The following is a 15,604-nucleotide window of genomic DNA, read 5'->3' on the forward strand; positions in this document are numbered from 1 at the left end:
CAGAATTGATTTTAGCAACAAAAGAGAATTAGAGGAATTGAAAGTACAAAATTTCAAATTGTACTCATGCTAATAACTGCTAGATAATTGATATATACATTCTGATGACATCATCATTGAACTTGAAAAAGAGTTAAGAAGGAAGAGGTGGGAGAATAAATTAACATATCAAGTTTTAGGGTGTGAAGCCTCCTCGAGTCCATACTTTTCTAATTTCGACGACGAAGTTAGTTATTTTCTTTATGAAGCAGAGTTACAATCCATTATCATCTACTAGTGAAGTGTTGCACACAAGTTTAGCTCTTCTCTTTTCAGCCAAGTTACTGCAGTAATCTTCAGCAGTAGACCATCAAGGCCAAGCCACCACTAATTTAACTTCTTCTCCACCGCTGCACCTTACTCCCCGTCATTTTCTTTTAGTAATTAATTTAACTTAGTCTCAAACAGGGATCTACTTTTAAGTCCCCTCACCTGCCTTAATAAGACAACCTGCATTTAGTGTTCTTCTGAAGTTATAGTTGCACAGGTGAGATGAGTTATTATTTACTCGTACTGTCATTAACATAAAAAAAGTAAATTTTGTCAATTTTTAATATAATTTTGTTTTTGTTCTTAATTTATTCCTATATTCAGTTAACAAATTCATTTGCACGCTAATCTACACCAAATTTGGATGTTGAAAATAATTTTAAATAAAGATCTTTAATAAGTTTTTAAACAATGTTCAACTTTTAAAATTAGACAAGATTGTGACGACAAGTATAAGTAATTACATCTTGTATCTGATGTATTAGTTGTGAACATGGACTTGTAACTAGGAGGAGTTATAGTAGAGAACAGCAATAGCTCATCGACGGCACTCTTCTGGGCTGCTTTTCGGTGATAGATATGCCGTGATTTTTTGTTAAAAGATAAGTCACTGGCAAGAAAAAATATTTTCTGTTTTAAGTTATAGAAATAGCTGACTACAGTGTAACTGTTACTCCTTGTCTGTTTTCAAGTTGACTTCTTGGCGGACATTATAACCATTCATAGAAGAGTATTTGGACGCACGCCACGGTAGCCGAGCGGTTAGAGGCGAGACCTGCAAAGCTAAGATTTTTTTGAGGTATTGAGTTTGATTCCCGGTCTTAGGCCTTGGATTTTATTTAATGGTTAATATGAGAACTTTACAGTAAAGTGTGTTTGCTAGCCGCACCCGGCCACGATACATAATTGGTAGTTGGACGTAAAGCCCGCTTGAAAAAATTGGTATTGCTTTACTTTTGAAGAGAATTTATCTTCTTTGAAGGCATTATGGGGCGGAAGTTTTATTGGCTTATCCTCTGTTGACGGCTCTCCTCTCTTCTTGAGGTTACCTTAGAGGAAAACGTGGATTTAATAATATTCTTTATTCGGTAAAAACAATAAAATAACACATTTACGTACAATACGGAAATAGCACGGCACAAGCCGTCTGCTGGAGCTGCCGCATGATGGGAGTAGAAACATCATATTTGAATTTCCTTAACACTTTTGTGTTATTCTGACCTCACACTATCACTTATATGTTAACACAGACTCCAATCAATAATAGTCTTTTTTCGGACTCAGGTGGCTTCAGAAATGGAAATCTGCATGATCTACTCTCACTAGTGGATAGAGTAGATTGATATGAACATTAATTCGGTGGTAGATTGTTTTTCCATTAGTAGATGTCTTTGTTTTTAGAAAACCCTTCGTTTCAGAACTAATCCTTTCCCGAATTTCGATGTTGTCTTTATGCGAACGAATATCCTGTTATATAAATAATAATTCCTGTCGTTGTTAAATATAATAAATTTTAATGTAAAATTCAGAAACAATTTCTTAAAAAGCTATGGAATTTAAGTGCTTCAATAAGATAGTAGTTTTTCCCTCTGCCATCATCTGATCCATTCTAAAAGATTTTGGTCATTTATAATGTTTTTGTTAACTAGGTGAGCTGGTTTGTCGATTGTATATAACTAACAACATTAGATTTAGACAGCAGAGAAGTTCACTGTACAGATTATGTACATTGGAGAGATTCCAACCCCTGGTCATTCTCTTCATAGCTCCTCCCTTCCCACAAAGTACATAGGGCTTCTCGTGAAACCTTAACGATACTCATGCTATTACATAAGATTACAGATTTGTCACCAGTGTGTTTCATTTTGCTACCTTTCGTTTTGATTTATTTCTGATTTCTCTTCTTACACAGTGGTTGTGATTCTACATTATATTCCCAAGTGAATAAGCGGTAAGCTATATTACACTAGATGATTTAATGAGGAGAAATAATAAGGGATTAGCACAGAGGTTAGCGAATACTGGATTCCAACGAGGAGTTTCCGGGTTCAAACCAGGTGCTGGTCCCTTAGATTTTCTCTTCCTAAAAGAGCTGCTTACAGTTTACTATCCAGTGATAGTGTAGACTGTAACGAGAGAACACTGTCCGGAAGTTGACAAACCCGACTATTAATACTAAACTAACTTTCCTCACAGAAAAGTAAACTAAAAGAACCAAAGAACTAAAAATAATAAGAAAACAAAAGACAGACTACTTGAAGTCACAATTTCGAGATTTTTTTGTTTTCAAAATAAAAATTTAAGTATCCTTTAATGTTTAAAAAAAAAAAACTTTTTGGTTGGTGCTGACAACATGGTCGTCAAGATCAGGCTTCTTGAGCACTCGAAATAGTGAGCGGTCGCATCAAGGAACATTTAAGAGTTAGAATAAGAGGAATATTTTTCTTCAGGCCGGGCTTAACGTCCAGCTACCAATTAGGTGTCGTGGACGGAGGCGACTAGCAAACATACTTTACTGTAAATTTCTTTCGTTAACCATTAAATAAAATCCAAGGCCTAAGTCCGGGAATCTAACCACAATACATATTAGCTTCGCAGGTCTCGCCAATTGGAGTATTATTTAGAAACTAAGGCATTCTCTTTTAAATTTTAGAATGTGTGAAAATAAGAACTGCAATACATTTATTGAATAGAGAAGAAACATCCTCTTAAATAACAGGAGATGGAGCAGTATAAGAAAAACTTAATAGAGCACAGACTGAAACGAAACTTTCTCTGAAGATTTGGTGTCAGGTGCTGAAAATCTTCTTTCTGGCCCTTTTGTAGGAACTGTTCCCTCATAGGTATAATAAGCATTATCTTGTTCCGCTTGCTTCATTTTTGGATTTAAGAAAACGTCTCTGCAGGAATTAAAGTGCACCCATTTGCAGTCTGCCTGTCCAAAATGCTATAATTTCCACTAAAATTGGAAATATTTTTTGTGAGAAAATCCATTTTTTTGCCTTCTTGCTGCTTCCGGCATACAACTAGAACTCTTCCATGCCAATACGTTTCTTTTAAAAATTCAGATCAAGTCCAAATTCCAGAATTAGTGCCTTAGACCGAAGACTGATTTATTTCATTCTTTTAATTTACGCTCGTCAACACACTGCTCTTCCGTCTGAGTCCTCTGTAGCAAAAGAACATTGTCCATCACTGTTTGCGTGATTGATTGAAACCGTATTAATTACCAGAAAGATAAATAGACATATTGGTCTCAATTTGGTTAAGATAATGCCCACGTAAAATAACAAACACGAAATATATGCCAAGATTTCCTCACTTTGCTTAATGTACAATGATTTCTTTTGCCTTTTATTACCTAAATTTCTTCATAGAGATTACAATATATATCTGATGAAGAAGTAATAATGTATAGGAATTATATTTTCCTTCATTTTATCAATTTAACTGTGTAAGATAAAAAGCCAACTGTGGTATAGTATTCTGCATCTGCCTGTTTATACAATAATTTTCATTAAACAGGGTCATGTGTATGAATATTAAAACATAATATTGACATTAATATTAAAACATAACACAGATATTTTAATAATAATAATGTTGATAATAATAATAATTGTACTATCACCATAAATTCAAATTCCTCTAATAAAAGCGGATAAAGAAAACATCCATATATATAACATATTTCATAAATTCAACTGTATTATAATGCTATATAATTGTAATGTTTGGTCGATTGTATACAACCAATTTCTTCCCGAAATCTAATTATATTCTATTCCGGCTATTCAGTGTTGTTTTGTTAGTTCTACAGTAACTAATAAAATTATCTGGATTACTGGAAAACCTAAAGAGACTTACATTTCTGGTTTCTAAATGTAAACCCGTCAAAGGAAGTATTACTACACTGAATTTTTGACGCGAATACGTCTTTAAATTTGCTTCATATGGAGGCAATCCAAAAAACCTAATGATAACAAATTCAGGGGATATAGTTTGGCATTATAGTTTCGAATCTATCGTCTACATCCAAAATTAAATTAGACCACTGGTTAGCTAAAGGATCAAAGAATTCATTACGATAAGCGAGGTCTGTGACGCATCGCGCGCTGCGGAGGGGAAAACGCCGCCATTTTGAGATCATTTTACTGCGTATCGAGATTTGCAATTAATATAACTTTTGACTTGGAGAAGCTAAGTTTTAATCGTCAGCTGTCGTCACAATCTATCGATTGTATATAAAACATTAGTGTAAAATAGTTACAGTGAATATAATAAGGTGTTAGAATAAAAAAATATCAGAAATATATAATGTCGGCCTATAAGCGTCGAAAAGCCAAAACCAAATTCAGAGATCGTATACACGGTTGGAAAGGGCTTCTCAAGAACAATCGAATGGTAATAATAAAACACCATATGACCGAGTCAAGCTATGCCGGAAACGTAAAAGAATGAATACGGCAGAGCGGATCAACGACAGTGTCAGTACATCTGCAGCTGGGGCGGTTGAAATTATGCAAGTGGATGATGAAATCGCTTCTACATCGACAACGGACTGTATAGGCACAGATTGTGTTCGATCGTTGATTATGAAGACACATTTTCGTATAACAGACCTATAATTAATGAAGTTATATTGTAACACAGTAATTATTTGTTTCCTTGATTTCATCCTAAATACATAAATAAAAATATTTTATATAAAAAATATAACCCGTTACCTAAACGTATTCACGTACAATACACTAACAGACGCTACTAAAAGAGATCTCATCTTTAAAATACTGATATTAATTTGAAAGTTATTGAAATCAACGCAAACCAAAAAGAAAGATGATGCACTTTCTCTTGCAATAGATAATATGCATCGGAAAATTAAAAATAAATGATAAGAGAAATTGATTTTGCCTTAAATTGCGCCTTATTGATATTGCCTTGAGTATTAGAAAGTCAATTTCAGCATAAGCCGCGTAAAAGACGAGTTTTAGGAAACCACCCGCAGGTGTTTTAGATGCTACCACTACTGATACATGTAACCAATAATATCAGTTATTAAAATATATCTTATATTTGTCTGCGTCCGTCTTCGACTAGGTTTTTAAGGCTCGTTTAAGTTCTTTATCACTAATAAGAACGGTACTTTTTTATAGTTTATTTACGCCAGTAAAGTTATTCTAAGATATATTCTAATAATACAAGATCTTCGCTAGAAAAGAAGCTAGAAGCGTACTGTTCTTTGTAGTAGTGACAGCACATAGCTGTAAGGAGCAGAAGATCGCCAAGATACTGCTATTTCTACTACAGCTTTGGACCAGACTTCTGAATTGCATTTCCAAAAAAAAAAAAAATTTGGCCTCTTTTAAGTATGCAATTTTAATATTTTGCCCATAAAAACAAAGTATAGGAAGTGAATTTAAATGAAGGGAATGAAGAATGCATGCCATTGCAGAGTTAGAGTAGGTTCTGGGTATTGCAGTCGTCTATAATGGAATGAGGTAGTTTTATGGATCATTTGACCTGTAGGTATATAGATTCGTGGACTGGCTGCCGGCGGTGTGCGTATGTGGCAGCTGGCTAGAGGAGGCAGCACTGTGACCGCCGCTGTTTCCTGCCGCCCCATTACAATTTGTATGAGTGTATACGGAGGCGGTATTGGTATAAACATGCTGCACTATGTATCATAAACCGCTCGCCCTTCTCAACCCCCATTTGTTTATGTCACTTACCTTTTACAATTTATGTTGCTCTACAGTCCTTATTGACGTTTACTGTTTAGTAACTCAATGTTATTCTTCTAGCTTCGTTCGTGTTCGCATTTCTTCATTCTAGTTATCTATATTGGTGACGTGTGTTCATTAAATTTCAATTTAACAAAATATATTCTTCATTTTCAATTGTTTAAATAATTCGGCTAACATCCATTCGGCTAGCCGTTCGTATCTATCAGTTTGCCTTTATTTGAACTCCAGCGCCCTCACTAACAGCATGAAGATAACATAACAGGAGCATTCCATTAAATCTTGCCACAATTGTCTACAGAAATTAATTTATTACAACCCATAAGATATTTTTGCATTATATATACTAGATAATATTAAAACAAAGAATGATATCCCGCTTGTCGTTTTATAAATTCATGTAAATTTACAGAAATTCGTCAGTCTGTAAGTCACGTAACCATTAAAATGTCATCCACATATGTACGACATTTTTATCTTTTTAATCGTAAAAAAACTTAACAGTAATTCTACAATAAATAATAATTAAACAAAAACCAATATCTAGTATACTATTTATTTTAACTTATTGAACAAACTTCTACAATATACCTTTATTTATATTCATAAATATATATTTTTTATTTATTTTTTATTTTTTAAATCTACGCCACCCGTAAGTCACGGAAGTTCTGCCATCCGACGTCGGGCTTCCCAGTACACTAATGCTTTTTTCCTGTAGATATCGTCCGATAAGATAAGACTTCTTATGTCCTCGATAGAAGGACACACGTCAAGGTGTTCGGAGGACATGTCTTCTCTTCCACACAGAGTGCAGGTCGGGTCCATCGCCAACCCAATGCGATATAGGTGGGCCTGCAAATAATCATGACCCGTGAGAAGTCTGAAGCAGGCCACGCCGTCCCTTCTTGTCAGATTAGGTGGAACTCGTCCAACTGGTTCAACCAATACTTGCCACCGTTTCCCATCCGCTTTTGCTTTTTGTCTGCACTTCATTTCTGATCGAAGACAGGCAGCAGTTATCCTTTTAAAAGCATGCATAGAGATCAGTTGCTCAGGTGTCCATTTGCGCACCTCTTTTTGCCAATTCATCGTCTCTCTCGTTTCCTAGCAGCCCACAGTGTCCTGGAATCCATTGGAGCGCTATAGTCTTAGTGCTTTTATTGGCAGCCTCAATCGCTGCTCTGGATTTAGCTATGACTACCGACTCTGCATAGCTCGCTCCAGCTATAGCTAGAATCGCCGCACGTGAGTCAACAAAGACCACAATACGGCTTCAAGGACCCCACTTCACTTTATCAAGAGCTAATAATATTGCGGCAAGCTCGCCATAATAATTAGTGGATACTTTCCCCACAGGTGTTGATAGTTGAAAGGCTTCAGAGTACACACCGGCTCCCGCAATATGTCTTGCTTCTAGGGCTGAACCGTCTGTGTAGACATGAAACCAATCGGGTGAAGAGTATCGATTAATAATGGTCTCTAGAGCTATTGCCTTTAGCTCCCACTCTGGCATTATTCCTTTTTTTAACAGCTCTAGTTAACTGAAGGTTACATTGTACCTGCGCTAATCTTAGGGGGCTTTTAATATAATGCCTCTCGGTTTGTCTAGGTGCAGGCGCTCCATTACTTCTTTAACGTTAGTTAAAAAAGTCTTTTGGCTCTTCAGACTTGGTGTTGGTGTCTGATATTGAGACCAAATATTCATTAATCTGAAAGGATATTAAACAGTTTCCAGTACATTTACAGCAGGGTCTTGAATAATTTTATGGCCCGCGAGATTCGTCCTAATTTTGTAAAATTTGTTTATTATCTCCAAATGGAACTGATTGACATAGAACGTAATAATGTACTAAAACACATTTTTGAAACATCGCAATCAAAAATAGATTTTTTCTGCAACCATGTAGGGAAGTTCTCATTACTCAATTAAAATCAGCTGTGTAATGCCCAACTTCCCACACTAGTGGGGGGAAATTCCCATTAGTGTCACTTTCCGCACAAGTGAGTGGAAAAACTTTATTGTGCTTCCTTGATATAAGAAGTTTTGTTATTAACATAAATATTTTCTGTAAAACTCTAATAAGCTTATTTAAATTTATTTTATTTAAATAATTAAAAAACGAATATTAAAAAATAAAATAAAAATTGAAAGGAATATAGAAATAAAAATAATACTTTAATAAATAATTAGATATTTTTAATTATAACAGTTAAAAAGGTTATAGTGTTACCTTATAGAAATTTAAAATGGATTCTAGTGATGCCTGTTTAGAAAACACTCCTCCATCAATAAAAGAAACAGCAGAAAATGTAATAAGTAATGTAAATACGTAAGTAATGTAAATAATTGTAATATAACAATAAATGTTTATAATAAATAAATTACTTTTTGTAGACTGTAAAAATGAAATTTTTAATTTTATTAGTTAATAAATGGTTGCAGAAAAAATATAATATTTAACTCTAGTGTAAAGTATTTTCCTCACACTCGGCAATTTGCACTTGCACTCGCATCGCTTCGCTCCTGTGCAAACCCTGCCTCGCGTGAGGAAAAGTACTACTTTCCACACTTGTTAAATAAATAACTATTTATAACACTTACGCACAAAAGAAAAATTTCCTAATTTGAGAAATCCGGCGCATAAATTAAGAAAATGTTTAATTTGGATTGTCTCACAAAAATTGTTTAAAATTTTTACAAATTAAATTAATATTCAATAGATTTTACGGCCATTCGCTCATTATTCAGTGTTTTTGGTGGAAAATTTGGTCAATTTTTTTTCTTAAAATTTCCAATTGCTTAAGCTGTTAACAATAGAAAAGTCTGTAAAATAAATATTATCTATTATTACGCCATAAATTCTCTAAATATCAGTTTATTTACTCTGATTGAATAAAAGTCAAACGTCAAGTACGAGAATACACGCTGCCTATCTAAAGATCGTTTGGATGAAATTCATTCCCTCATTCAGTTCCATTACCTGTCTTGTTTCTGCTCAAAACATTTCATGTGTTGTAGGTAGATGTAGATTGTGTTCCAATCAAATTTAAATTTAGTAACCTCCCGTTAATCTTTATTTATTTTATTATCATTATTTTCATATATTTTTCAAATGCACATAGTATAAGATAATCTGACTTGAAAAAGTTATAAAATTGTAAATGGTAGCGAATTATCGCTGACTGGTTTCTTACAATTTTATTACAATAGTATAATTTTCAAATAAGTCATTCTCATTTTCTGCAATTTATTTAATTTTAGAAGGATTAATTTCAGATAAATATCTCTAAAGCGTGAAGTTAGCCACCGCAGAGTAAAGCAAAGTAATGTTAGCCTAAAATAGGTTAATGGCTGACTTAATATGTATATCTAAAAGGTACAGTGTTTGCAACTAGAAAACACTATCCGGAGGCTGACAGTGCACTAAAAAAAGCTTCGCCAATAATCACAGGAGTTGACGCCTTTTTTTATTTTGTAATTTACAATCTGTATAAATATATACAATAAGTAAATAGGATGTAAATAAGATGAACTGGTGCGGGAAGAGCAGGAGGAGAGAAGCTACCTAGCGGTAGCACTCTCTATTGGAGATAGGGGAATGTGAGGAGGAGAATATGAGTAGGAGTGAGGAGAGATAGGAGAATAATGACGTTTAGGCCTTCAGACTACAAGGAAGTCACGGGGTCATTGGCGATTCAGTCGGCGAGGAGTATTGTTAGGGTTGTCAGAGGAGGCGAGAAACTGTACAAGAGGATTTCAGCAAGTAGAGAGAGCAGTATGGAATTTTTGATATTTAGTCTTGGCGTGTTGGTGTATGAAGGGAATGTTGAGGTCGTGGTGAAGAGTAAGGTTGGCCACTTAGAAAGGAGCGTCAGCTATCTGTCGGAGTAGGTTTGACTGAATTGTTTGTACAGTCCGTATGTGTGTAGGTTTGGCTGAACCCCACAGCTCTAGTCCGTAAGTCCACATAGGTTTGAGGATAGTACTGTATAGTAATCGTTTGAGTTTCAATGGGCAATTTGGAGCGTCGTCCAAGTAGTCTGTAAAGAAGTTTCGCACGTTTCGTCATTGCTTGTCTTTTAAGTCTAGTGTGTGGGTTCCACGTGAGTCTTTTGTCTATGTAGAGCCCAAGATAGCGCACCAGATCTGTACAAGGAAGAGGATTGCTGTTGAAGAGGATAGGTGGACAGGAGCCCCGCCGGAGAGTAAACGTGGCATGCTGGCACCTTAAATTTAAAAATAATAATAAAACTGCAAGTATGTTGAAGTACTGAAATGTCTTCGTTCTTGTCGTAGTTGTTTCATTTTTCCAAATGCCGTCTTCAGCAGATAAATTACTCGTGAAATAAACATTATCACATGCTATTTATTAACAATTATAATTATAATTATATACAAGTTCCTTCTTAATCTAGAACTATTTCATCCACTGAAGGTGGTTTGACTCTCCTAACCAAAAGATCTGGAAAAATATAAGTTAAATAACGCGTTCTAGTTTTATGATTTCAACACAAACCTAAGTTTATGATACTTTCTGCTTGTCACATTTAATTCCAAATAAATACTCCCAGGGCTTACGGGACAGTAAAATTTACAGATGGTAATATTGATTGAATGTATTTTTAGTCACGACTAATTGATAGTTTAACATCACTAAACTTATTGTAATACTGGACCCGTTATTAACTTAAGTAATTAAGTTTCAGTTAATTCGAAAGCAAACTTGCTGATCAAAGCCTACCCGATCTAGAATCTTAATCTCTAAGTGATGAAGAAAAAATATTAACTCGAGTTGTTTCTGTTTCAGGGATTACTACTATGACAGGTGAGCAACAAGTCGAACGCCAATGCCAATAATTATTACGTAAGTTTATCAGAATATTTCTAAACGACTTGCGTCCTAAAGTTCGCTGAACATTTATAATAAATAATTATGATATAACTGCTGGAATGTATATGCACAGGACATAAAAGAAGTTGAACTAACAAGCAGCAAAATAATTCGATTATATCTTTATCGTGCTCTTTGACAGGTAATCAATTGTTAAGTTGCAAAATATTATTTTCATCTTCGGCTCCACATTTCTTTTATAATTCTCGCCACTATTATAGTTTAATGGAGCGGTTGCTGGAAGGTGACATGGAACAAATGATCTCTTGGAAAGTATGGTACTGGAGAGCCGCAGATAAAGCATAACTTGTTTACAGATGGCCACCACTTTATATAGAACAAATGTATTGGAAATAGCCATTATTAGACTAGAATTGTCGTGTCAGCTAGATTCTGCTCTATGACAAATTATTATAGTCTGCGCTATTTTATAGCACATTTTTTTTTCTTTATTTTATTTTCATAAAAACATTCGCCTCTAAAGTATAACTATTTAAATAACTTAATTAATAATTAGACCAATTTATTTAAAGAATAAATAAATATTTATTTTATTTTATTAAAGGTATCGGAACTTTGACAAGAAGCAGGAAAAAAAACGAACTAAATCGTAGTTATTTATTTAGTTCAGCTTTTACTTGAGTAATTTGTGCTTTAATAAATTCAAGTTGGCATTAATTAAAAGAGTTGTTTTAGTGTCTGTAGAATTTAAAAAATACTTTACACTATCATTATTTATTTTAGTGTTTTAAATTCTTAATTGGTGAATTTATGTTCCCACTTTAAGACAATATTATTAATTTTATGGCTGGAAATGTCGACATCTTTTGTTGTCAGTTTTCTCTTTCAAGCGGTTGTTCCCACTTCCAAATCTGAAAATGCACTTTTTACTGCAGCTGCTGATTTTCTACCCCACATTGACCGTAGCCTCAGAGTTGTTCCAGTCGGTTGTAAATATTGCCTCCAAGATTAATTTTTGCAAGTGTAATCCATTTATATTAAAGTATCTGCGATAACAGATCACCATATATTAGTCATGGAGGATGTACTTGTAAGTGTATGCATATGGGAGGTGGTAATCCGAATGGTTATATTGTACGTTAATCTCTCATAGCGTTCTGTTAATGCGCTCCAAAAGGTTTTCTGACTGAGGATGAAAGGAGTTGTTCTGGTTCCATTAATCTCCACCTCTTTGCAGGATCCTAAAATAGGCATGTTTTGATCCCCTCTTTGGTTGGTGTGCATTTCTAAGGAAACACCGATATACTTCTCGATCAGTTTATGGGAAGGCGTAAGCTTCTACCCAGCGGGCGAGGTAATCAGATGATGTTCTTTGCTAACTTTCCGAGAAGAGATCCGTTAAGATCCAAAGCTTGACGTTGATCCAACGCAGTTATTCGCAAAGGATCTTCTGTCTTAACCCCCATTAAAACTCTGTTTCCAAAAGCAAGGACACCCTACCTGAGTGGTAGGGCGCTCAAATTCAGCCATCCTTGCCTCCTTTGAGAAAACAATTTTCATTCGCACATCAATGATTTCCAAGACTCTCCTTTCCAAAATTATGATGGTTTTCGTTGTTCTTCAGGTAATCATTCCGTACAATCACGTCATGCTTTGCTACACCAATGATACATGATATACTTCAGCCTTTAGTTCGTAATTCGTCCACTGTTTGCGTTGCTAAGGTTTCGGAACCTCAAACGCCAATGTGTTTTGCAAACCTATATTGTCCCGGAATCTTTCCAATCCTTCTCCACTAACAACTTTAAACTTCAAATTAACAATTTCTTCTTCAGTAGGATCTTTTAGAGAAAAGACCATTTTTTCCCCGGCCAGCAGCTGGTCCTTTACATTATTTGAAAGTATCTTTAATTTTGTTTCATTAAAATCCATGGGTTTACTACATCTCTAGACCACTTAAAAATTTGTTTGAGCTTTGGGCCGACTTCCGCCATTAGGCAAAATGTAAAGCCTGATTTTTAAAGCTTGAAAGTTTTGAATAATATACTTTATGGGACGTAGCTAAGGTATATTACTTCTAATTAGTGAAGTACACAAGCATCAAGGAGAATCTAGAGACTCGTTAGAGGACACTGATGTTCGAATGTTTCCTTTCTTGGTGTAAACAGGTTTTCCTGAAATAACAAAAGAGGGAAGTAAAAAAAATTGAATTACTCTGAGCGTTATTAAATTGAGATAATTGTATTAAGCCAATAAGGAAAAGGTGTAACGCGATAAATGGTTTTTCTTTCTTCACAAACTAACACTTTCCTTTCAACTTCATAACTTGAAAGACGTCTGTTTTCTAAAACGGCTGAATTATTTATAACCTTGGCTCAGAGAAAGGTTTCTCCTTACTGAGATGTACCAAGAACCCTTGCTTGTGGCGTGGTGGTAGTAGGGCAAGACGAATTACTTTAGCATGTAAGAGAATAGAAAAACCCATCGTATTCCTAGGAGAAGGCAGGCTGCTTTGAAGGGATGTATATGTATGACATTACAACGGTGCGGCCTTGTATCCAGGTTTACTGGAGGAATGTGCTGGAATAATTTCCAGTTGTTTCCACTGGAAAAAGCAACTATTACCAGCATATTTCCCATTGAATGTCTACAGTATTCTGTTCTAGAATTCAAAAAGAGAAAACTACCCTCTTTATTTACTTACAGTCTAGTGCTCATTCTGCTGCCCTTTTTCTATTGAATACATTAAGATATCGTTTTACTATATGAAAAACAATAGGCCTTAGCTAAAATGTATTCTCTTGCTTACAAATTAATCTTTAAGAGGGTGCGCAATTTGGTATTACAAGAGCGGTGAATTACTCAGTTCATCAGCCGGACATCTTACTCTCAGAATATATTTGTTTGGAATATTCTGTTATAATACCTTCCTTTAAATATCTATTATACTATTATTACTACATATTAAATACACTTTGAAAGTCCTTAATCACCCTGATCACAGACTGCCTAAAATGATAGCTGAAAAAATTGTCAATAAGAAAATTTTATGGTTTGAAGATTGGTCAAAATTATGTTCACAACTACAGTTGCCGCAATGTGAAGTAGATCACTTAATTAGCGGGAAATGTAATTTAAACAACTTTATTAGGGAATTGCAGTTAAGAGAAAGAGCACACTTAGAATCAAGAGCGAGGGAGGGGCAGTTCCATAGGATTTATCCCAGACTGCAATACAATGTATATTATATTCATAATAGATCTTACTCTGATTCCAAAGTTATTATCCAGGCCAGATCAGAATCATTTTATCTAAATTATAAACCTCACACTCCAGATGCTTGTCAATTGTGTACCCTTTGCAATTTAAAAGAAACAGAAGATATTGTGCACATTGTCGGAATATGCCCGATACTAGCCCCCCTTACAGGCGGGAATATTTAGGAAAAAATGTACTCTCAGTAGATGAAATTTGCAAATATCTCGATGGCAAGGACTGGACTTTACTCTGTAAATATCTAAAAGATGCCCTACATTATAGGACATTGTTGCTGGAAGAGTTTATTTAATTAACTTCCGTGTTCACCTCCTAAAGGTATAAATTTGTTTTTTTCCTTTGTTAATTTTTTATTAATTATAAAAATAAAAAGTTGTTTGTAATTATACACAGATTAGCAACTCGGCAGATGTATTTTATACGTACATAAAATACGATGTATTTTATGTACGTACATGCTGATAAGTGCTACTGATTCATGTTTATCTATTTTGTTTAATGTATTCTATTTCTTAATGAATACACTATTATTATTATTACTACTACTATTACTATTACTATGTTTGTTGGTTTTTAGGAAAGTTTTTAAAAACGAATGCTCTCAAAATGGAGCGAAATTATCATTAGTTTGTTTGCATCAAAGTTAGTGACCTCGAGGATGGTCAAATTCAATTGAGTTTGTCAATGTTCACGATAAGAAAAGTTATTTTACTAGGTCTCTTCTGACTACTTAGTAGCGCCCTTGACTGTGTGAATACTGTGGTCGTGCATTGTGGGATTCTGTCTGGTTCCTGAATCCCTGGCAGCATCCTTAACTGCCCGAAATACAATTAAGAAGCTCTTATTTCTTATTCCTACGGTAGTCGCTGCTTCAAGCAGTCAGCCTATTGCTGGATTTTTGGATTTGTTGCAGTGCTCGCACATTTGTTTCCTATTGGTGTAACAAATGTGAAATCGATATTCTAAAAATTCAACATTTCAAAATTTGAAAACTTATTTAATAATCGAATGCTCTTGATCTGTTTCTCCTATTTGAAGTTTACTAATAATAGTTTGAACTATTGATCGTCGCGCAAATACGCCACCGACAAAGATAAGCAATTATTAATTTTGTAAATTTCAGTTGGTGATAAACATCTTTTATCTATCTATCTAGTCTAAACTGCCCTTTATCAAAAAGTGGTTTAAGCTAATCCTCCCTAATCTCCCTTTGTTCCCATGGACGAATTAATCATAATTGATGAGTTACTCTCCCAACTGCAAATATCTCTGTTAAAGAGGTTTCTAGTCATTTAAAAGGGACATCATTAAATCCCTATTGCAGTGAAAAATCAATAGACAGCCGGGATTTGAATCGTATTGCATCATGGGATCAGAATCAGTTCTTTTATACGCTTTACACATCCAGTTTAATGCCGT

General features: G+C 34.7%; 1 protein-coding gene across 4 annotated transcripts in view; it reads left to right on the forward strand.

Moving 5' to 3' along the window:
- The window catches only part of LOC141449304 (uncharacterized), a 455,386-nt gene that overhangs the window by 317,129 nt on the left and 122,653 nt on the right, over positions 1-15,604 (forward strand). For all 4 annotated transcript variants that reach the window (XM_074118586.1, XM_074118587.1, XM_074118588.1 and 1 more), the window contains one exon: positions 10,865-10,882. In XM_074118586.1, coding sequence (XP_073974687.1) covers positions 10,865-10,882 — 18 coding nt within the window. The remainder of the gene's footprint in view (positions 1-10,864; positions 10,883-15,604) is intronic.

This window comes from Rhodnius prolixus, unplaced genomic scaffold (genome assembly GCF_049639745.1).
Source record: "Rhodnius prolixus isolate KJV_2025 unplaced genomic scaffold, Rpr scaffold_2, whole genome shotgun sequence".
NCBI lineage: Eukaryota > Metazoa > Arthropoda > Insecta > Hemiptera > Reduviidae > Rhodnius > Rhodnius prolixus.